Raw genomic sequence first — 21,819 nt, forward strand, 5'->3', positions numbered from 1 at the left:
TGTGCTATGTCAAGGTTGAGAGCAGTCTTATGTAGAGTTTAGGTCAGGGCTGTTGGTTGTAGTTGTATTGGTCTAAGGACACAGGCAGGCAGTGTTTTTTGGGTAGATGCGTATCTTTTACAGGCAGCCCTTGCAGTTCGTGAGGGATATGTTCTTCAGATCCCCGTGAATGGCGAAATCCGCAAATATGGCACTGTGTTCTTGAATGTCAGGAATGCAGTGCCTCCGGTGGCTGGGGTGTGGGGGGCACAGTTGCACTGGCAACAGCAGGAGCCCGGCGGCAGGAGCCCAGCAGTGGCAAGTGCGGAGTTTCCAAGGAGCTCCTGTAAGTGTATTTAAAATACGGGTTCAGCATTTGTGAATATTTGAAATCGTGAATGCCAAGCCCACGTATAGTGAGGGTTTCCTGTAGTAGATCAACTAAATAGTTGGGGGAAAAAATCTTTGCAAGCTTTTAGGCACAAACACCCTTCTTCGGGCATTGGGAGTTTAGGTCAGTGAATCCCAAACTGTGGGTTCCAACCCCAAATGGAGCTGCAACATCTGCATATAGGGTCACGGGGGTAGGGGCTGGTAGTGAGGGGCCATGCTGAGGAAATGGGACCAGAAATGGGGCCACGCTAAGGAGAAGTTTGGGAAGCACCGGCTCAGGTGATCACGAAGGATGTGTGCCTCTGGAGGCTGGGAGGGCACAGCTGTGGCAGAGGCAAGTGGGGAGCTCCTGCAGGCGGCCACAGCGGTGGCGCTTTTGTCAGGGGGTGCACCGCCAATCTCAGGGGGTGTACGTGCACACATGCACCCCCTTTGTGTTGCCAATGCAGCTGATGGTTGTATGGGGCGGCTTGGGTAGGGCTGACCCTGCCTCAGGCAGGGGGCTGGACCCGGTGATATCCGCAGGTCCCTTCGGCCCCATGACTCCGTAGCACTACCCCACCCCCAGCACCGAGCCCTGCTCGCAGCGCCCAAGAGCCTGCGGCTGGTGGAGGGGAGGGGAGAACACCTGACGGCCACCTCGCAGCTATTGGCTCAGGCGCCACCTGGAGCTCGCCAGCTATTGGCTAAGGCGCCACCTGATTCCCGCCCCGCCCACAGGCGGGCATCAGCAACCCCAGTTCGCCACCCCCCTTCCCCGCTCCGCCCCCTCGGCTCGCCAGAGCTGACATCGCCCGCTCCGGCTGGCCCGCGCCTGTCACGTGGCCCGGCCGCCCCTCCCCGGCACAAAGGAGCCGGGCCAGCTCAAGGGAGTTCTGAGCTGCTGCAGCGGGGTCGGGGCCAGCATCAGCATCAGCACTGGCATGAGCATGAGCATGAGCGGCGAGGGCGGGGACGCGGTGGTGGTGGTCTCCGCGGCCAGGACCCCCGTGGGTGAGCGCGGCGGGGTACGGACCTGCAGCCGGGGTTTGGCAAGGGGTGCGGGGGCAGGACGCCTAGGGGAGCCGGGCTGGAAGGGACCTCAGACGGGCGGCCCCTGCCCGGGGCTGGCTCACCCTAGCCACACACGGGGGGGGTGCAGTCCCTTCTTTCTCCAGGGAAAGAGAAGCGGGCGACCCTCACCTGCTGGAGGTCCTGAACACCCCTTGCCTCTCTGCATGGGGCTGAAGTTGGGTCCCTTAGGTTCCCCCTCCTTCCCCTGCCCCCCTCCCGTAGGTCCCCTAGGTTCTCCCTCCCACCCTTATTGCCAGTTCCTGGCACTTTTTTCCCAGCTCATCCTTTAATTTTGCCCCCTAATTCCAGCCTTACCTCAGCTCCTTGATCCCTGTACACGTTTGTTAGTAAATACACATTCTGGATGACGTTTTTAGCCCGTTAGCCTGTCTAATTCCATACTGACACAGGCTTTAATTGTGTAAAGATGAGCTTTGACAAAGGAACTGGGAATAAGGAGGGGGGAATAAATGCCTGACTTCAGCCTCCTCCTTTTTGCTGTGCTGGGTTCCTCCTCTCCCATCCCCCTGATCCCAGCAGCAGTGCAGCCTGGCTCCGAATGCAGGGCATGCCAGCCAAGCCCAGGGTGAGGGCTGGCTTCAAAGGAGTTGAGGCACCGGCCAGTGATGGCACCCAGTGCTAATACCACTGTGTTGGGAAAGAACAGTGGGCACAGGCCGTGACTTGGTGTCCCTGCTGAATTGGCCAAGAGATCCTTAGCTCGGAGGAAGAGACAGGAGTACAGAAATCTGAACGTGACCTGTATGAAATCACGCATGTGCACAGACTTGCATGCGTACAGACGTGCACGCTGGTGCGTGTACAGACGTGCATATGCACATGTGGGCACATGCATGCACACGCACAGGGCTGGGAGTCTGGAACTTGCCTCAACCCTTAAGGACAGATTGTGAGGGCCAAGAGACCTCCTCACCCAGTAGAGTGCATCTGTATATTCTGGACTGTGTAGCTGCTGTTGGTAGTATTGCCTGATGGATGACATCCCAATAAACTGGTGTATAGTTTGGAAGACTTTATTTGCTTTCTGTTGTACTTCTCTGCATTAAATAAAAGCTCCCAGACTCATTCTGGGTGTATTGCTCCATTTCGGGCTCCCTGCAAGAAGCATATATAGCTTTATAGTGATTCTGGGCACATGCCTATATGACACACAAAGCTTTAAAACGGACAACAAAGGAGGCAACCCCCTCCCCCCCCCAGCAATCGAAAGGTGTTGCTTTAGTCCGTTCCCATTGGTGTCAAACGTGCCTATTCCTCCAGATTTCTCCAACCAAGTGGAGTCTTTGCCATGGTCTGCGCATCCAGCACTTGGCTGCCAGTCATTGCTACACTGGCATTTGTGTTCACGAGTTAATATGATCTTGCTTGAGTTTGTGTGGAAGCTAGAACTGAAAACGGGCTGAGGAGATATGAAAGAGGGGAGATGGATTACCAGGCATGGCCAAAAGGTAGCAGCATTGCAGAAGGAAACCTGGCTTGATAAATGGCACATCAAGACCATTAAAAAGGAAGGAGGGATATTAGCAGGTTCCAGTAGATGATAATGAGCCATGACATCAATTTGACACTCTGTACTACCTGAATAGAAATGCCACTGCTATTCCCAGGCATTTGGTTTTAAAAGTTTGGGTGGAGCAGGAATCAAAGGGGGAAGTAACTGTGCCATTGATTGCCTGTGCCACCCCTGCCCCCCATCTGCCCCTGAGTGCAGCCCTACCTAGGGAGCAGATGCAAATAAGATGGGCTGATGCAGAATTTCCAGGGGATGGGAACCATGCAGGTACCCTACCAGCAGGTGAAATGACATAGATAAGAGCATGGACAGAAGGAGTTTTGAACTTCCCTATAGCTATTTTCCTGAAAGAATGAGTTCACTCAGCCAGATCTGTGCAGGTGTGGACAGCTTGTCCTGTATTCTTAGTGAAGTCTACTCTATTTTCTCACAAATACATATCCTAGAATAATATATGTACCTTGGTTTGTTGAGAGGTAGAATAAATGGGGAGGGGCAGCAGGGAAATCATTCCATGCAGTAAGCGACTAAAGAAGCAGCAAAGTAGCCCAGTGTGCTCTATTGCTCTGTTCTGCTCCCTGTGAATCCCATGTAGGTTTTGCTTTTGCAGTTGGCCAGTAAGGCAGAAACAGCTCTTCGCATACTTTTCTGTGTAGAATGCACACAGTAATGTTCAGCAGCTAGGTTGTTTGTTTGTTTTTTTGGGGGGGAGGTGTATGGTGTATGTAAGAAAATATTGCATATTCTTGGTGTTTTTAATTGTGCTTTTTGCAGATTAGTCTTAAAACTGTTCAGGCATTCAAAGGCAAGGTTCTTTGGATAGATGTGATATCTTTTATTAGACTGAGTTGTTGGAACCAAGTTCTTTACAAGCTTTCAGGCACAAGTACTCTTCTTCAGGCATACTTGCGTCTAAAAGCTTGCCAAGAACTTTGTTCCAACGACTCAGTTGGTCTAATAAAAGATATCGCATCTACCCAAAGAACCTTGCTTGCCTATGTCCTTAGACCAACATGGCTACAACCAAAAACCTTGCAGGCATTCAAAGCCATTTGTTTCAGATGTTGGTGAACTAGGGGATGTAGCGGGGGCGGGCAGTTATTTTGGGCGGAGGGCCACTCACCAAGTTTTGGGGAGCTGTAGAGGGCCGCATAGGTAGCCTCGTCCCTTGATAGTTGCCCTGTCCCTGGTCGCCATATTGGGACCAGAAGTCCCACCTCCTAGCCCCTGACCTTTGCCATTGGAAGTCCCTCCCCTTGCCCTGGAAGTTGTGTGATCTGGAAACTGGGGGGGGAAAAAAAGTGTGTGTGTGTGTGTGTGTGTGTGTGTGTATACACGTGTGCGTGCGCGCGCACACACACACACACACACACACACACACACACACACACACATATATGTATGCACACACCCCACCTACTATAACCTATTTTAATTTTATTTAACAATATTTTTCCACTGTTTTTTGTGTTTACAAAAAAGTGTATCTAGAGGTGGCTGCATAATAACTTAAAATACAGTCCTACTGTGTGTGCATGCGTGCGTGTGTGTGTGCGTGCATGCGCAGGGTGGGGTGTGGGTATGGTGGCTGGGTGTGCTGAGAGAGAGAGCCGGGGTGCCAGTTCCATAGCATGCAGCTCTAACATGCTGCATGTGAGCCTCACACAATGCAGCCGGGCAGACCCCATGCCCAGGCTCCGTGTTTCTACAACCCCACCCTGGGTCTTTGTCAGTCCCAGGGCTGTTGTACAGGCTCCGTGTTTCTGCCTGCCACCATCTTTCCCTGCATTCATAGTTTCATAGTTGGTAGGGTTAGAAGGGACCTGAGCAGATCATCAAGTCCGACCCCCTGCCATGGGCAGGAAAGGATGCTGGGGTCAAACGACCCCAGCAAGGTGTTCATCCAGCCTCCTCTTAAAGACCCCCAGGGTAGGAGCCAGCACCACTTCCCTTGGAAGTTGGTTCCAGATCCTAGCTGCCCTGACTGTGAAGTAGCGCCTCCTGATGTCTAGCCTGAACCTGCTCTCCATCAACTTATGGCCGTTATTCCTCGTTACTCCCAGTAGTGCTCAGGGGAACAGGGACTCTCCCAAAGCCTGCTGGTCCCCCTTGGCCAGTTTGTAGACGGCCACCAAATCCCCTCTCAGCCTTCTCTTGTGGATGCTGAACAGGTTCAGGTCTCGTAGACTCCACTCATAGGGCTTGCCTTGCTGCTCCCTGACCATTCAAGTGGCCCTCCTCTGGACCCTCTCCATGCTGTCCACATCCCTCCTGAAGTGCGGCACCCAGAACTGGAGGCAGTACTCCAACTGTGGCCTGACCAGTGTTGCATAGAGGGGGAGGATCACTTCCTTGGACCTGCTCATGATGCATCTGTGGATGCATCATGAGGTGTGGTTAGCCTTCCTGACTGCTTCCCCACGCTGTCGGCCCATGTTCATTTTGGAATCAATAATGACTCCAAGATCCTTTTCTGCCTCTGCACTGATGAGAAGGGAGTTCCCCAGCCTGTAGGTATGCTGCTGGTTCTTCCTCCCCAGGTGCAGCGCCTTGCACTTGTCAGTGTTGAATCCCATCCTGTTCTCTTCCGTCCACCTCTGTAACCTGTCTAGATCTAGTTGCAGCCTGTCTCTCTCTCCTCCAGCATGCCCACTTCTCCCCACATCTTAGTGTCATCCACAGATTTGATCAAGGTGCTTTTCACCCCATCGTCCAAGTAGCTGATGATGTTGAACAGTGCGGGCCTGAGGACCGAGCCCTGGGGGACCCTACTGCCCACATCTCTCCAGATCGAAAAAGACCCATCCACATTCTTCCTTTCTGCAGGCTTGCCCGCTGCTCCCTGCAGCCCCCCATTCCTGCAGTGCTCCCTGAGGCCCCTGCTGGGGCCCACCACTTGCTACAGCCCCGCTGTGACTCCACTGTCTGCTGCAACCCTGCTACTCACCATGGCTCCACCATCTGCCGGGGGCCCCCATGGCTATGCTGCCTACCGGGGCCCACTGTGCTGCTGCTGCCACTGCCACCTGCTGGGGCTCTGCTGCCTGTTGGGTCCTGCTCTGGCCCGGCTGTGGCTCTGCCACCCATCGGGGCTTGCCACCTTCTGTGGCTCTGCTGCCTGCTGTGGCCCGCTACAACCCCACGGCATGCTGGGGCCCACTGGGGCTCCACCGCCTACCGGGACCCACCACCCACTCCTGCTGCTCGCTGGGGCCTGGCTACGCCTCTGCCACCTGCCAGGGCCGGTTGCCGCTCCGCCACCCATCGCAATCCCACCAACTGCTGGGGCCCACAACGGCCCTGCCGCTGTGGCTCTGCTGCCTCCCGGGGCCCACTACAGCCCTGCCACCCGCTGGGGCCTGGCTGCAGCTCTACCACCTGTCGAGGCCCACTGTCCTGCCTTCTGGGGCCTGCTGTGGCCCTACTGCCTGCTGGGGACCACCGTGACTCTGCTGCCCGCAGTGGCTCCTCTGCCTGCTGCGCACCTCATGGGTCCTGCTGCTCCCTGCAGCTGCCACTTCCCGTGCTACTCCCTATGGGTCCCCTGTCACTTCACTCAGATGGAGGGACAGGGAACAGCCGCAGGGGCACGGGGCCAGAAGCCGCAGATGCTTCTGGTTGGGGGCTGAGGGCGGGAAGGGGGTGGGGGGCTGGGTGGAGCTGGGCTAGCCTTGTTGCTCAGCCACAGGCTCCCGCTGGGTCCTGCAGCCGCTAGCCGCATGTCGTCTGTGACAGGTGGCCACGGGCAGATATAAATTCATTTTCTAAAATTTTTAAAGGCCCTGCAGGCCAGGAGAAAGGGCTGGTAGGCTGGATGCGGCCTGTGGGTTGTATTTTGCCCATCCCTGGGATATAGTGTAGGGTTGTCTAAAATGCTGTTAAACCTGCACTTGGTATACGAAACACTGTTGGTTTTCCCTGATTCTTGTTCTTTCTTTGATCTATTTGGAGATTGGTTTGAGGGAACGTTTTCATCCCTTTTGTAGGTACTAATGAGACACGATGCTCCATTACAGAGGATTTGTTACTTCTAGCATGGCTAATGAATTAAAAGGTCTGTGTTGAGTAGAATAAAAGTCCCAGAAAGCAAAATCAGCATATAGCATCTATTTCTCTCCCCTTTCTCCTAGATGGATTATATTCTGGTTGAGGGAAGAGAGAACAATGTATATAATCATTTAAAAAAAATTGTGGGAGAACTGCTTTTCTTTTTGAAAGAATAAGAAAAACGTTCTTAAATTGAACATTACGAAAAGCTAATTGTTAGTATAGTTAATTGTAAGCAGTAGAATAGACTACCTCAGGAAGCTGTGAACTCTCTGTTATTGGAGGTTTTAAAGAGGAAGTTGGAGAAACCTCCACTGGGGAATGGTTTAGGTATAATTGATCCTTTCTTTGGGCCAAGGGATCCCCTTACAGCCCTGTTTTCTCTGATATTAATACTTTTAAAAATGGACTGCAATCCATAAATAGAAATAGCTGACATTAGGGATTCTCCAAACAGAATATAGGATGGCAGACTGGAGTAGTCTGCCATATTATATTTAATTGATATTTGAGTTACAAAATTTCAACCTTAGCATCTGTGAGTACAATGGTATTTATATCCTCTCTTTGCCCCCTCTTTTCACTAAATCAAGTCATATTCTTGGAATATAGTCACCTTGTGCCTCCTATTCTGTAGGGAAAATGGATTCCTTTTTTTTTTCTCCACCAAAAGATAGTATTAAATTGAAATGTTACATAAAACATACTAACTCTTTCCCAGTAATTTTAAGTCTCTTCCTCAAATATTTATCCAGCGGAGACATGATTTTTTTTTTTTGTGCTTTGGTACATTGAAGTGCTACAATGCCTGAAGTGAAGCTTGAGCAAAACTGAACACGGGCTGGAAGCATCCCTTTTTAGATGAGCAATATTGCATTGAATGGTACCTCCAGGCATCATCTTTTGCAAGTTCATTAGGTTGTTGAGCTACAGGCAGTCCTGAAGACATTTTGAGTTACAACAAATGGCACTTACGATGTTTATAAATCGACACCTTGTTTTCACTTTCTGACGTCAGTTTCGACTTTATGATGCTTGATCTGATGCCATGGCACGCCAGCAAACAAGTTCTCTGTGTCGCTCATCTTGGAGAACATCCATCCAAACTTCCTTGGACACATTCTTTAAGAAAGCAGACAAGACTCCAAAAAACCTGCAGCGAAGACTCTAGCCAAGAGCCATTCATTCAAGAAGTCCAGCAAAGTCTCCTCAAAGAAGTTCTTCCAAATCAATATGATTGCTATTTACAATATAAATACACGAATGTAGCTATATTACTAATCTATAATTGATTTGAGTACAAAATTCTGGGTTATTTTCGGTGAAAATAGGGTATCGGGCCTTGGTTCAGGAACCAAAACCCCATTTATAACATTGTTCCTATGGGAAAATCAGTTCCAAGTTATGACACTTCAACTTAAGATGTAATTTTCGGGAACCAGTTGTGTCAGAAGTCTGAGGACTGCCCGTACTGTGATCAGTACAAACTAGCTGTTTGTTTTCAGTGTTCATTTTCTTCTTCCACTGACTCTGACATGAGCAAAAAAATAAGTTGAAAGAAATCGCCATATAACAACACTCTATATAATATTTTGAAATAAATCAAGTGAAAACATAGACATTGCTTTCTCAGAATTCTCAGGCTTGGGAAAGTGAATATGGAGTAAAAAGTTTCAAATATAATCCATTTGCTTCTAAAAATCTAACATGTCATTTGCATTTATTTAGGTTCCTTCAATGGTGCCTTATCCGCTATGCAGGCCCATGAATTGGGCTCCATTGTCATTAAAGAAGTATTGAAAAGGGCAAATATCAACCCAGAAGAAGTCTCTGAGGTTATATTTGGACAAGTCTTGACAGCAGGTATGTTGAAGAATTGATTTGATTGATTGATTATTTTTGTTTTGTTTTTTGCATATAAAAAAGTCCAAATCTCCAATCGCAAGAAGATTAGAAACATATTTTTGTTTTTAAAATAAGAATTACCTGGTAGAATATTTCCATCTGTACTGTATTATAAAACCTCTGTTGTTTCCATTGAAATATATTAAATCTTTTAAATGATAATGAAAATAAAAATTTTAATCGCCATTAAAGTACTAAAGAGAGCAGATCCTGATTTATCCCAACCAACATTCTGGAAACAGTATATCCATTTTACCTTTAATCCCAGGAGCTAGTGAAGTTTGTTTATAATACTAATCATGGTTTATGATATGTCAGTATGGGCATCTTCTTCCTCTCTTGTCCCTTATGCTTTTTTGTTAATCATTCCTGCCTATATTGACTTTGACTGGAAGTCTCTTGAGGCAAAGCCCTGTATCAGTGGTGCCCAAACTTTTTGTCCAGTGGCAGAATGGCAGTGCCCCATCTGTTTGTAGGCCAATATGTGGGATAGATTCATAGATGTTAGGGTCGGAAGGGACCTCAATAGATCATCGAGTCCGACCCCCTGCATAAGCAGGAAAGAGTGCTGGGTCTAGATGACCCCAGCTAGATGCTTATCTAACCTCCTCTTGAAGACCCCCAGGGTAGGGGAGAGCACCACCTTCCTTGGGAGCCCATTCCAGACGTTGGCCACTCGAACTGTGAAGAAGTTCTTCCTAACGTCCAATCTAAATCTGCTCTCTGCTAGCTTGTGGCCATTATTTCTTGTAACCCCCGGGGGCACCTTGGTGAATAAAACCTCACCAATTCCCTTCTGTGCCCCCGTGATGAACTTATAGGCAGCCACAAGGTCTCCTCTCAACCTTCTCTTGCGGAGGCTGAAAAGGTCCAGGTTCTCTAGTCTCTCCTCGTAGGGCTTGGTCTGCAAACCCTTAACCATACGAATGGCCCTTCTCTGGACCCTCTCCAGGTTATCTGCATCCCTCTTGAAGTGCAGCGCCCAAAATTGCATGCAGTACTCCAACTGCGGTCTGACCAGCGCCCGAGAGGGGAAGTATCACCTCTTTGGATCTATATCATGCATCAGCAGATGCACGACGAAAAGTGCCATTAGCTTTTCTGATGGCTTCGTCACACTGCCGACTCATGTTCATCTTGGAGTCCACTAGGACTCCAAGATCCCTTTCCACTTCCGTCCCACCCAGCAGGTCATTTCCTAGGCTGTAGGTGTGCTAGACATTTTTCCTCCTTAGGTGCAGCACTTTGCATTTCTCCTTGTTGAACTGCATTCTGATAGGGGTAGCGGGGGCCTGATCTACATGAGGGGGCAGGCTGATCCCACCCTAATCCAGCTGTGTGAGATGGGGGTCTAGAGGTGGCCCCAATCCAGTTACACAGGGTTTGGGAGTTTGGCAGTGGGAGAGGCATGGCAGTGTTTATTTTATACTCTGTCTACTTGCATGGTGTGTTTATTTTTTTTGTATTTCTTATACAAAAGAGTTGACACTGCTTTGCCCTGGAGACATGGACTTGCAAAAAGCTTTATTCCAAATACAATGCTCCCATTCTTTCTATCAAAGGTTACAGAAAAGAATGAAAGCTTTTCTGACTCTTGCTATTTATTTGTGCCTTATCCATATTGTTGGGTATATAGTAAATATAGCTGTTCATGATTTGTGTAAAATGCTCAAGCTTAAATTTAGTAGTAATTTAAAATAAAGAATTAAAAAGAAATTCAGACTATGAAAGCTGTCATTAAGCTGAATAGGCGAATCCTACATTTCTGTATTTAAATGCTTGCTTTCCACTGGTCTCTGAGTTCAGATAAATTATTGGTAGCAAACTGTGGAGGTCTCTGGTTTTGCATCTCTCATACCTTACTATGACACAGAAGTACAGGCACATGGCAGAATATGGTTAAAATCTTTAATCTAGTTTACGTAACAAATTGCAACCAGGTCCCCTGACTTCTATGTCTGTAGTATAGTTATAGCCCTTTTTTAAAAAAAAAACTGGTAGCAAAACCCTTCAAACTAGAGTTGCTTCTCTGCCTGCTCTGCTTTTTTTCGAATCGCAGCACCGTCTTTGCCATGAGCTCTCAAACTTATTGTAATGGCTGTATTGCAGCCAGAATAAAATGGTGGGGGTAGGCTACTCTTTCGTGAACTAACCTGAGAAATCATGTTGTTCTAGACTAATTAATTTCAGTTGAAAGGGGGCTTTTCTAGCCCTTTAAGTCATGTGAGCAAAAACCCTTATTGTTTAGGAATACTCTCTTATAGTTCTGTCTCTTTCCTAAGAGTGGGTGTCTAACAAAGCTCCTGTTAATTACCCTTGACGGGTAAGAACAAGGGTGGGCAAAATATGGCCCATGGACCAGATCTGGCCCACCAATTGATTGTATCTGGCCTGTGCTTGCCTCTGCGGTGCTCCTCATGGGGCAGAGCCCTGCCTGCTCCTGCACAAGGCAGCCTGTGCTATGCTTCTGTCCGCACCTGCTGATGGCTCAGGCCCTGGCCAGCACACGCAGCTTCCCAGTGGGGCTGCTCCTGCTGCCCAGGTACTACTCGGCTCTCCCTGCCTCCAGCATCTTCTCGTTGTCATCCTCCTCCTCCTCCTCCTGTTGCGCCACTATAGGCAGGGGGAAGCTGCAGCCGAGCGGCTCTTGCTCCAGCATGATGGGCTCTGGTGTTGTCCACACTCCGCCCGCCTGATGCGATGAGCAGCCAAACGTAGTACATCGGGGCAGGAGGAGGTTGGGGTGGGAGTTGAGTAGTACCTGGGTAGCTGCAGCAGCAGTGAGAGCAGACCCACTGGGAAACTGTGTGTGCTGGCCAGGGCAGTGCCGTTGGAGGGCATGGGTGGGAGCACAGAGTGGGCTACCGTGGATGGGATTGCGAGGGGCTTGGCCCCATGCAGAAGTCTGTGAGGGCAACTGTGGGCCAGATGCAGGGGGGCATGGCCGGGGCCAGCTGTCCTGGCAATAAAAGTGTGGCAATAAAAGGATTGCCTCCTCCCCACACCCTGGCTGGCTCCCGGGACGTATTGCAGGGGCAGCGCCCCCCTGACACACGTGCACATCCCCATCCCTTCCACACAAACACCCACCCACACATCTGCTCCCCCCACCTCCCTTGCACACAATATACAAATAAGTGTTTATTTTGAGTAAGACTTTATTTTAAGCTATTATGCAACCACCTCTCAAAAAAACCCAACCAACCAAACCTGCAAATTGTGGCAGAAATATTTTTTGAAATAAAAAAAACCCCAAATCACAGGCTTAAAAAAAAACAACCTAAAATCAAACATCTACTGTAACATATTTTAATTTTATCTATAACTTGTTAAAATTATATTTTCTGAAAGATTTTGTGTGCAGCCCTTAACAGCTCACCAAAACTCGTTAAGTGGCCCAGCAACTGAAATTATTGCCCACTCCTGGGTAAGAATGAGCTCTAAATTTGGAAGGAATCTGGCTGTTACCTCCTAAGTAATAGGATGCATGCATTGGCCATTTTTGGACTGGAATGCTGTCGTGTCAATAATATTTTGTAGGTGCTGGTCAAAATCCTGTTCGGCAGGCTAGTGTTGGTGCAGGAATCCCATATGCAGTGCCTGCTTGGAGCTGTCAGATGATCTGCGGATCAGGCCTGAAAGCTGTATGCTTGGGGGCTCAGTCCTTAATGACAGAAGATTCCAGCATTGTGGTGGCAGGAGGCATGGAAAGCATGAGCAAGGTGAGGTGGTGGCTTTCTGACAATATGGAATCACTCACAACTTGAAGGTTCAGTATCTGATGTTAAAATGGAATTTTTTAAAATGCTGTTTAAGGATTTATTTACCTTTTTCAGTAGCCTCCTATTATCCGTTTGAGCAATTTGTTTCTCAGTAGGACCGTTTCCAAAATTAATGTACTAGAACACGTACATGTTGTTAGTATAACACATTGTATGCGTGTTTCTGTTATATATACCATTATAGGAGATTATTTGAATTACCTTCTGACTTAACAATTATGGAACTGTTTAGTGTACAATCTAAAAAGTAGATCTTTTAAATAGGAGTCTGTGTGTAATAGGAAAATGCTGCCCCCTCAATTTCTGCAGAAGTTGGAAAAGAATGAGAGGTAGGTACCCATGTTAGTCTGAAGTTAGGTTGATGGCAGGGCAGTGTGGCACCTTGTAGACGTGCAGAGAATGGATACCATGGTAGCCAAGAGACTGATTTATATTTTTAGTTGGACTGCATGTTAGCAATACCATCCACTAAAGAATACTTCAGTCCTAACATTGGGAAATAGGCTTGCTCAGTGTAGCATTGGCACTCATTCTTTCACATGAATCTCGGAGGAGTAGGCTTTGGCTGGTGTGCCAAGTTTCTTGTACTATCTCTCTCTCACACTGTTCATAGCCTACCTGGAGTCTGGGAGGACAGATATTGGATTGGGTTCTGTCTGGCCTGCAGCTCAAGTTAGAGTTGCTATTAATAATGTAGTTTGAGGCAGAAGCAATTCTTACCCAAGTCAAAACAGAGTTTAGAAATCTAAATGGTGCTTTCTCAAATTCCCTTGTCTACAGGCTCCTCACTTAATTCATATGCGAGCTGGAGTGAAAATGGGGGAGACCTCCTTGCAGGACAGTATAATCTGTGATGGTCTTAGAGATGTATTTTATCAATATCACATGGGTATAACAGGTAAGCAGCAATACTTCTGAAGTTTTAACTAAAAAAGGTTCAGGAGAACAGTGTGACAACTCAGGACAGTTCAAATTGTGATTCTGGTACATTTCAAATGAGCATATATTAAAGCAGTAAAGAAGAAAATGAATTCTGATACTCTGTAACACAGGGATGGGCAACTATTTGGGCCTGAGGACCACTTAGGGAGTTTTGGTGAGCTGTCGTGGGCCAGGTCAGGGCACCCTTACCATTCCCCGCAACAGCTCACCAAAACTCCCTAAGTGGCTCTTTTCTATGCTTGGCCAGGTGGTTGAGATGCACCCTGGGTGAGCAGGGCTGGGACTGGGCTCTTGGGGCTGGGATGGAGCCATGATCTGGTGCCTGCATGCCCCTGGGGTCATTGGTTCTGTGGGCAGAGGTGTGCTGGGAATGGATCATGCCTCTTCCCCAGGCCCTGGTCCTGTGCTGTCCCCACCCTGTGATCTTGGGGTCTCCCTGGCAGATAGCTGGGACCCATGCAGGCAGGGTGCACAGCCAGGTAAACAGGGTAGGGCCATAGCCAGGCAAGGAGTGGTGTCCAGGAGCGGGAAGGGCAGGTGGGGCTAGGTCTGGGATCATGGGCTGGGGTCCGGGGCATAGCTGCAATCTGGACCTTGCATGCCTCTGCCTGCAGAACCGGCATCCGTCATGGGCATGCAGGTAGCAGATCATTGCTCTGCCCTAGGTCCCAGCCCCATATTGTCACTCCCTGCAATCTCGGTCCTGCCTGCCCATTCTGCTCTGAGACACTGCTCCCCGCCTGCCCATGGCTTCATCCCATCTACCTGGTTGCGCGCCTTACTCATGTGGGTCCTACCCCCAGCAGTGGATGTAGGGCAGATGGGCCAGGGTGCCTGGTCTGTGGGGCTGGGTCCCACGACAGCCGGAGCAAGACACCACTGCCAGAAAATGAATCCAGCCACCGCGCCACCCCAGCCCTACTGTGCACCATGGGGATGGCAGAACCAGCCCCATATGCCATGATCTGGGCTACACCCTGCACCTGGGCTGGGCAGGACTGGGACCCATCATGGCTGGATAAAATCCCTTGGTAGGCTGGATCCAGTCCATGGGCCCTATTTTGCCCACTCCTGCCCTAACGGATTGTACTTGCAACAAGTTACTATAAATTATACAAATCCCTATCCTCAAACATCTAGATGTAAAGGCATCAAGCCAAAGAGTAGTAGGCTTAAAACTATCCTTGACCACGCACTGAAGAACATATATAAATGGGCAGAAACCATCCTGCGGAGGAAGGGGGTATTGACTATCAAATGGAACTTCTGAAAAGCTGTCCATAGGCATTTAAAGTTGGAAACACTTGTTTTTACTTGCTTGTAACCTAAAAAAGGTCAACTCTGAAACTGAACCCAGAAGTGAATGTAGCAGAGAATTCTGAGCAAATAAAAACGCTTATTTAGAATGAAAGTCACCAAGCAAGTTTAACTGTTGCCATTAAAGATGAAGACTAACCTGTTAGAATTTTAATTGAAGACCTGTTACATTTAATGATTGCAGATAAGGATCACGCTTTTATTTTCTTTCTTAACACATCCACTTTGTTTGTTTCAGCTGAAAATGTGGCCAAGCAGTGGAAAATCAGCAGAGCAGAGCAAGACCAACTTGCTGTGCAGTCACAGACCAGGGCAGAAGGCGCGCAGAAAGCTGGATATTTTGACAAAGAGATTGTTTCTGTTCTTGTTCCTTCTCGAAAAGGTGCGTGTGTACAGTAATAACTAATTGATTGAATGTAAGTTGACAGTGCAAGGCGTACTGTTCAGTACAATCAATGGAAGAGGTCTTTGTAAGAACCTGTTTTGTAGGAAGATGAGTTCCACTTAAACTTTTGATAGGTATATTTGTTCCTGGATCTTCTCTCTTTCTCATTTCATCAATGTATAGTCAGAACGTGCAAATTCAGGAAATCTAATTATTTTTTCTAAGTGGTTCTATATAAACAGCCCCCTCTTACCCCCTGACTTCTGTGGCATTTGCCCTTAGGGGTGCAGTTGAGATGGGACCTGTTGCAAGTTTAGCGCAATAAAGATTTTTTGCAACTTGTTCATGCTTGCCATGATCTTCTGTGCCTAAACCTCCCTGACAAATGAAACACACAATGAAAATAACCTGAGTCGCTCTGTTATGCTCAGTTGCACACGGCCTTTCCAAAAAGACCAACAAGTTACTTTTTTTTTTTTAATAAACCTGATTGAAAAAGATAGGTCTCTTGGAAGGCAGGCATTTGTTAGTTGCTTGATCCAAGGACGTTCTGGAGTGACCAAAGACTTCGGTGTTGGGTGTGGTTATAAATCCCTAAAATGGATTTTGTCAGGAGAAATTACAAGGGAGATGCATTTGATTTCTTTGCATTTTTTAGGTGTAAAATAGTTTTGGTTTGCCTCATTTTGGGGTTACGCTATGCATTGTGTAGTCAGTAAGGAGAGATATAAAACCAACGATGAAATGCAGAGGATTTCTGTGCTGGTTTTTTTTTTGGACAGTATTAGCTAGCTCAGATAAGAGCAATATTGGTTGGCAAAAGTGATATGCTTCCCGGTATAACAGAAGGGTTGTTGGAGAAGCCAAAGTGTGCAGTAGTTATGCATGCTGCCACCACACCTGAAAGGGAACAATGTGGCTGCAACCCAAACTTGACCTTATCATGATGATAGATTGTTATTTTATAGCCATGGTAGCTTTGTAGAAAAATCAGTTGATTAATATCCCCCTGGTAAGCTGTTGCTTACCCAGTTATCCTGTACAACACAGACTACAGTCAGCTATTTTTCTCAGGAGTTTAAAATGTCTTTAGGTGTACAGTTTTAGAGGGTTGGTCTTAAATGAATGTCTGATACTTTGCAGGTCCTGTAGAAGTTAAAACAGATGAGCATCCTCGTCATGGAAGTAACTTGGAAACAATGGCTAAGTTAAAACCTTGCTTTCTGACCGATGGAACTGGGACAGTAACTGCAGCTAATGCCTCAGGTTTGTCAGTGACCGAAACAAAATGCAGTAGCACAGCATCTGTAGCATATAGTCACAAATGCATGGAGTATGCATAGGAACTTGAATATGAGTGGTGGTATGTTGTTTAGGAGGAACTTCCTTTTTTACATCAACCCTGAATCAATTTAACTCTTTTTTTCAAATCTCAGTGGCTTGTCTTGACACAAAGACAGAGCTGTTTGTTAATGGTGTATTTCAGGTGTGCAAGTTCACTAACCTCTCCATTTCATAATCTGACTGCATTTCTGGTCGTCCTTCCTTCTGTTTTAAGTGGGAAAAGTAGAAATATTATCTTCACTCTTTTAATAAGGCCCAGATATGGTGATTAGTTAATTCTGAATGTTCCATAATGTTATGATGTCACTGGTTAAGAAAAATCAAATTTCCATTACTCTAGGACTCATTTTCCTGCAGTAGTCTCTATTCCTTCCATATTGTTCCTTCTGTTGCCCTCCCAACTTGTGTTCCCCGCAGGCTCTACCACCATCATTCAGATCATTCCTAAATATTTACTTTCACAAATAGTTCAGGGGCTGGTGGTTTATGTGCGTAAGGTTAAGCTGCTAACACATTGAGCCAGATTCTCAACTGCCTTAAATGAGTGTAGCTTTGTCAAAATTAGTGGAGCCATGTGCCAGTATGCTATCTAAAGATCAGTAGTCTGCATACATTACCATTTGCCAAGCCTGTAATTTAGACAGACTCTTTAGGACAGGGATCTGTCTGTTTCCAGTGAAATGACTAGACTATAATTTAAAGCAGCTGTTTATCACTTTGCAGGTATAAATGATGGAGCTGCAGCTGTAATTCTCATGAAGAAATCAGAAGCTGCTAGAAGAAGCCTTCTTCCTTTGGCACAAATTGTATCTTGGGCACAAGTAGGTTTAGATCCTTCCATAATGGGAGTCGGACCTATTGCAGCAATAAAAAAAGCTGTAAGTAGTATCAGTAAGTTGTTGTTGTTGTTTTTAAGACTTGTTGTCTTGACTGTCCATGCTCATTAACATTTTTGGGTTTTGTTTTGTTTTTTTACCTTGCAGAAATTTATATTAAAGAAAGAAAAATTTTATGTTGAAAGAATTCTGTACCCAGGCTAGTAGCAAATAAGAGAGCATATGAGGCTTTGATTGCCTACTGCTTGCCCTCCTCTTTTCCCAAAGCAAGTATTTTGTATGAGTGTCTAGAGTCCAGTCCAAGTAGACACTAGTCTAGTTTACAGAGTGGCTGTCCCAGGTGTCATTTTGGCTTAAGAGTAAACTTTAAAAAAATTTTTTTTAAGGTAATCAACAATGACACTTCTAATTTCTAAGCAGATGTATACCTTATTTTACCACATCGTATGAGGGCATAAAGCTTTCTAATTTTCTAAGAGGTAGAAGTCACTGTTCTAATTGAAAGGTGCATGGAATGGTCTCCTCTGATTTCTGTTCTTTAAAAAAATTAAAATGCACAACTGTGGTAAGGCTGTGACTCTCCTGCTTTTTCTCCCCTAGTTTCCTATTATTCTTAGAGGCAAAAGCCTTTAAAAGAGCACAGAAAATGCTGTCTTCATATATAAACAGAATTTTCCTGAAAGATTAGCAAACTCTGCTCCTAGTCCTACATTCTGAAAATTGCATATCCTGTATCTTTTCAGCATCTGTTAAGGGTTTTAATTTTTCTTCCCACTTCATAGAGAAGATATTGGCTGAAGACTTTGGCAGCAATAATGTACAGCGTAGAAAGCTATAGACTAGGCCAGAGGTGGCCAACCCATAGCATGCCTACCACAATTTGGGCAGAAGAGGATCAGAATGATGCTTGGGGACAGTGCAAGGCTTAACTTGTGGCATACCTGCCAAAAAGGTTGGCCCCCACTGGGCTAGACCATGTATATTAATAATAATGCAGTAATATTGTTGTTTCTCTAAGGGGAGTGGGGCTGCATATTGTTGCAAACTGTGTCAACACCAATAAAAAAAAAAAAAGACCTTACTGGCAATCAGTCTTTTTTTGGCTGACTTGGCCAATTTTTGCTGTTGTGTGCAGCTGCAGCATGCACATGGCCAATCTGGTTGTGTCAGGCTGGTAAGTCTGGGGGATGGGAAGTGGGGGTGCAGATTGAGGCCCCTGCAGTGAGTGAGGGAGGGAGTGGGGTAGGGGCAGGCTGGGTGCAAGCCAGAGCCACGAGCAGAACATCCAGGGGCGTGGAGGGGGGGTGGCTCCTGCCACTACGTGCACCCCCAGGGGAGCCATGGGGGGCATGTGCCCCCCAGATCTGTGCACAGGGCAAGGGCAACCTGCTACTGTGGGCAGGGGCTGGCACTGGGCTCTTCCCAGTGGGGGGTTGAGCTGGGGCTGCTCTTGGTGCGAGTGACAGTAGTGTTGGGAGGAGATCTATGGGGGGGCTATGGTAAATTCTGGGGTGGCCACAGCCCACCCTGTAGCCCCCCACCCCAGCACTGCTGCCTGCCCTGAATGCAGCCTGGCCTAGCCCCCCTGCTGGGAAGGGCCTGGAGCCACCCCAGCTTGCAGTGGGCATCCCACCCTTGCCCCATGCACAGATCTGGGGGGCACATGCCCCCCATGGCTCCCCTGGGGGTGCACACAGTGGTAGGAGCCCCCCACCTCCCAGACAAGCTGCACAACTGTGCCCCATACCCTCCCTCACTGCAGAGGCCTCGATCTGCCCCTCCACCACTCCCCTTCCTTTCCCCGGCCCTGTCCACCCTAATAGACTTACCAGCCTGATGCTGCTCTCCAAGCTGCCAGCTGCATATCAGCAATCAGATCAGTATCGGCAGATATGGCTCGTTAATAATCAGCCACTTGTATCAGTCCAAAAGATCTTTATTGCACCCCTAGTTTTTACATAAATACTCTTCCTGATCTATGTCTGGACAACACATAGCAAAATACCTTATTTATTCTCGGGGGTTGTGAAAATAGTTCTGAAACACCATTGATATACGAGCCTCCCTGGTTACCAAGATTCAACAGTGAAACAAAGGAAGTGGGCTGGGAGAACTTGTGTAAATTAGGCCTGCCTGTTCCTGCTTTAACAAGACTCTTGAAGTGGTGGGTGGAAAACAAAGCTATTTGTTCCCATTTCCCCAGAGAGAAATAGCTGCAGCATGTAGCTGTCCTGCTGCTACTTGTTCCCAGGGAACACCTCTACATGTATGCTCTGGCACATGGCAGATTGTTCTGGGTGGGGTAGAGGAGGCTGTAGCCTTACCTGGGTTTCTGGGGGCCTTGTGGGGCTGCTGTGGTGGTGATCTAGGTGTGTGGAGCCTGACCGGCAGCCGAAGTACAGATCTGGCCCGCCAAGCTCTGGTTTTGGGCAGTGTACACTACAGCCACGTGCACCACCTTTTTTTAAATGCATTTTTTGAGATATTGGGAATTCCCTTTCATGTCTATGTGTTTTGTGCCTCAAAAGCCTTTGAGGTGGTGCAGAGCACGTGTGCGCACTCATCTGGACATGCCGTAAGTGTAAAATACTTGTTGGCAGTAAAAGATGCCTTTAAAAAAAAAACAAACAAGCCCCCAACCCCCTGCATTTTATATAGGTTTAAAGCTGGAATTTTTAAAAGTCTATTAATTATTAGGCATTTTCATATTGCTTTATTATTGTTAAGCTGAACTGTTGCAGTTCTAATATCAGTGGGATCTGGTATGAAAAAATAAAAGGTAACAGCTCCAGGTCTTCAGTGCAGCAGATGAGGATTGAGTAATGCAGTGAGTTGGTTAGATGCATTGGTTTAATAATGAATTGACCATCTCCAGAAACCTGAGGCATGTCTGTACCAGGCATGGTGCAGAAAGCCACTTTGAGAATGCTTTTTGCCCTTCATCTCTGCTCATCCATATACTTAAAAAGTGTCATAGCCACTTCTTTGTGTATGCGTGAGGTATTGCTCAAATTGTGGTAATGTTACCTTTTTGGTACTCAATGTGCATGTGTGTGCACGCGCAAGTGGATGAGTTCCATTTTCACAGCAGTGCTTCCTTGCAGTCTGACACAGCTTAGCCATACCCAGTTAGATGTTGAATAAATTATAGTAATTGTCACATCACCTCACATCAAGACCACTCATGAAACTTTGTAGATACTGAAGCAATTTTGGAAAAGACTGAATGAGGGTTATGACTAACAAGTTTTAAGGCCCTAATATATGTCAAAGACCCAGCAAGTGATCAATAAAATACAGTATGTTCTCCTTATTTTAATTGCTGTATGTTCTATTCTAGGTTAATAAAGCTGGTTGGACGCTAGAGCAAGTTGACTTGTTTGAAATCAATGAAGCTTTTGCATCAGTAGCTGCAGCAATAGCAAAAGAACTGAAACTAAATCCAGAAAAGGTAACTGCTGCACTCACCCTCAAAACCTTAACAATTCTTTAGAGTACCTGTGGTGGGAGATTAATGTGACTGGAAATTACTGTAGTTTCTAGGTTTGCACACCCAACTCTTTCAGTAGCATTTCTGTGCATCTTAAAAGTTTGTAACCTCTCCAGAGAAATACCCATTTAGGCCATGGGTAGGCCTTATGCTTGCAGCAGGAAATATGCCTCTTAGTGCTGAAATACCATGCTAGGAGTCATTCAAGCAGTTTATACTATTAGTTACTTCCAATAAATTTGCTGGAAAAGTTCAGTTTCTGACCATGATAGAGGTTCCTAGTATTTCCAGTATCTCACAACCCTCTGTACTCTGCCTCATTCCCACTCTACAGCTACATGTAAACTAACTACTAAGAACATGGTCCAAAACAGCTTAAGAGAAGCTGTTCTTAAGGGCTTATTGTTACTGTTCCTTTGGGAGACAGTAATACAAGTTGTAGTCTGCAAGTGTGGTAACAGCTGTAACCCAGAACTTTCCTGTAATTTCCTTCCCAGTCCCTGGAAAGTGAAGGAGACTAAGGTGAACAGTCATATAAATTCATATGATTGACAATCTCTTTATATTTCTTTTCAGGTGAATATTGAAGGGGGGGCTATTGCCCTTGGACACCCTCTGGGTGCCTCTGGTTGTCGCATTCTTGTTACTCTTCTGTATGCATTAGAACGAACAGGTGGAAAACGTGGTGTTGCTGCCCTTTGTATAGGAGGTGGGATGGGAATAGCTATGTGTATTGAAAGATGAAAATGAACGAAGCTTGTTTATAGTGTGTTTCAGTGGTTTCAGTTCTCCAATAAACTTTATCAAGCTCA

General features: G+C 46.9%; 1 protein-coding gene across 1 annotated transcript; it reads left to right on the forward strand.

Annotated features, from left to right (window-relative positions):
* Nucleotides 1–1,178: 1,178 nt before the first annotated feature.
* ACAT2 (acetyl-CoA acetyltransferase 2) lies at nucleotides 1,179–21,819 on the forward strand. The gene is made up of 9 exons (XM_006263594.4): nucleotides 1,179–1,365; nucleotides 8,735–8,869; nucleotides 12,452–12,633; nucleotides 13,474–13,591; nucleotides 15,191–15,334; nucleotides 16,481–16,603; nucleotides 17,405–17,559; nucleotides 20,858–20,968; nucleotides 21,584–21,819. Exons 1-9 carry the CDS (start codon nucleotides 1,296–1,298, stop codon nucleotides 21,749–21,751), a joined length of 1,206 nt encoding a protein of 401 aa, XP_006263656.4. The 5' UTR covers nucleotides 1,179–1,295; the 3' UTR covers nucleotides 21,752–21,819.

This window comes from Alligator mississippiensis, chromosome 1, assembly GCF_030867095.1.
Source record: "Alligator mississippiensis isolate rAllMis1 chromosome 1, rAllMis1, whole genome shotgun sequence".
Lineage (NCBI taxonomy): Eukaryota > Metazoa > Chordata > Crocodylia > Alligatoridae > Alligator > Alligator mississippiensis.

Bases quoted from the DNA above. Each gene is read 5' to 3' on its own strand.
- ACAT2 (XM_006263594.4), top strand. From the start codon at position 1,296: ATGAGCATGAGCATGAGCGGCGAGGGCGGGGACGCGGTGGTGGTGGTC. The intron at 13,592-15,190 runs GTAAGCAGCAAT...TGTTTGTTTCAG, and splicing joins ATATCACATGGGTATAACAG to CTGAAAATGTGGCCAAGCAG. The intron at 17,560-20,857 runs GTAAGTAGTATC...GTTCTATTCTAG, and splicing joins TTGCAGCAATAAAAAAAGCT to GTTAATAAAGCTGGTTGGAC.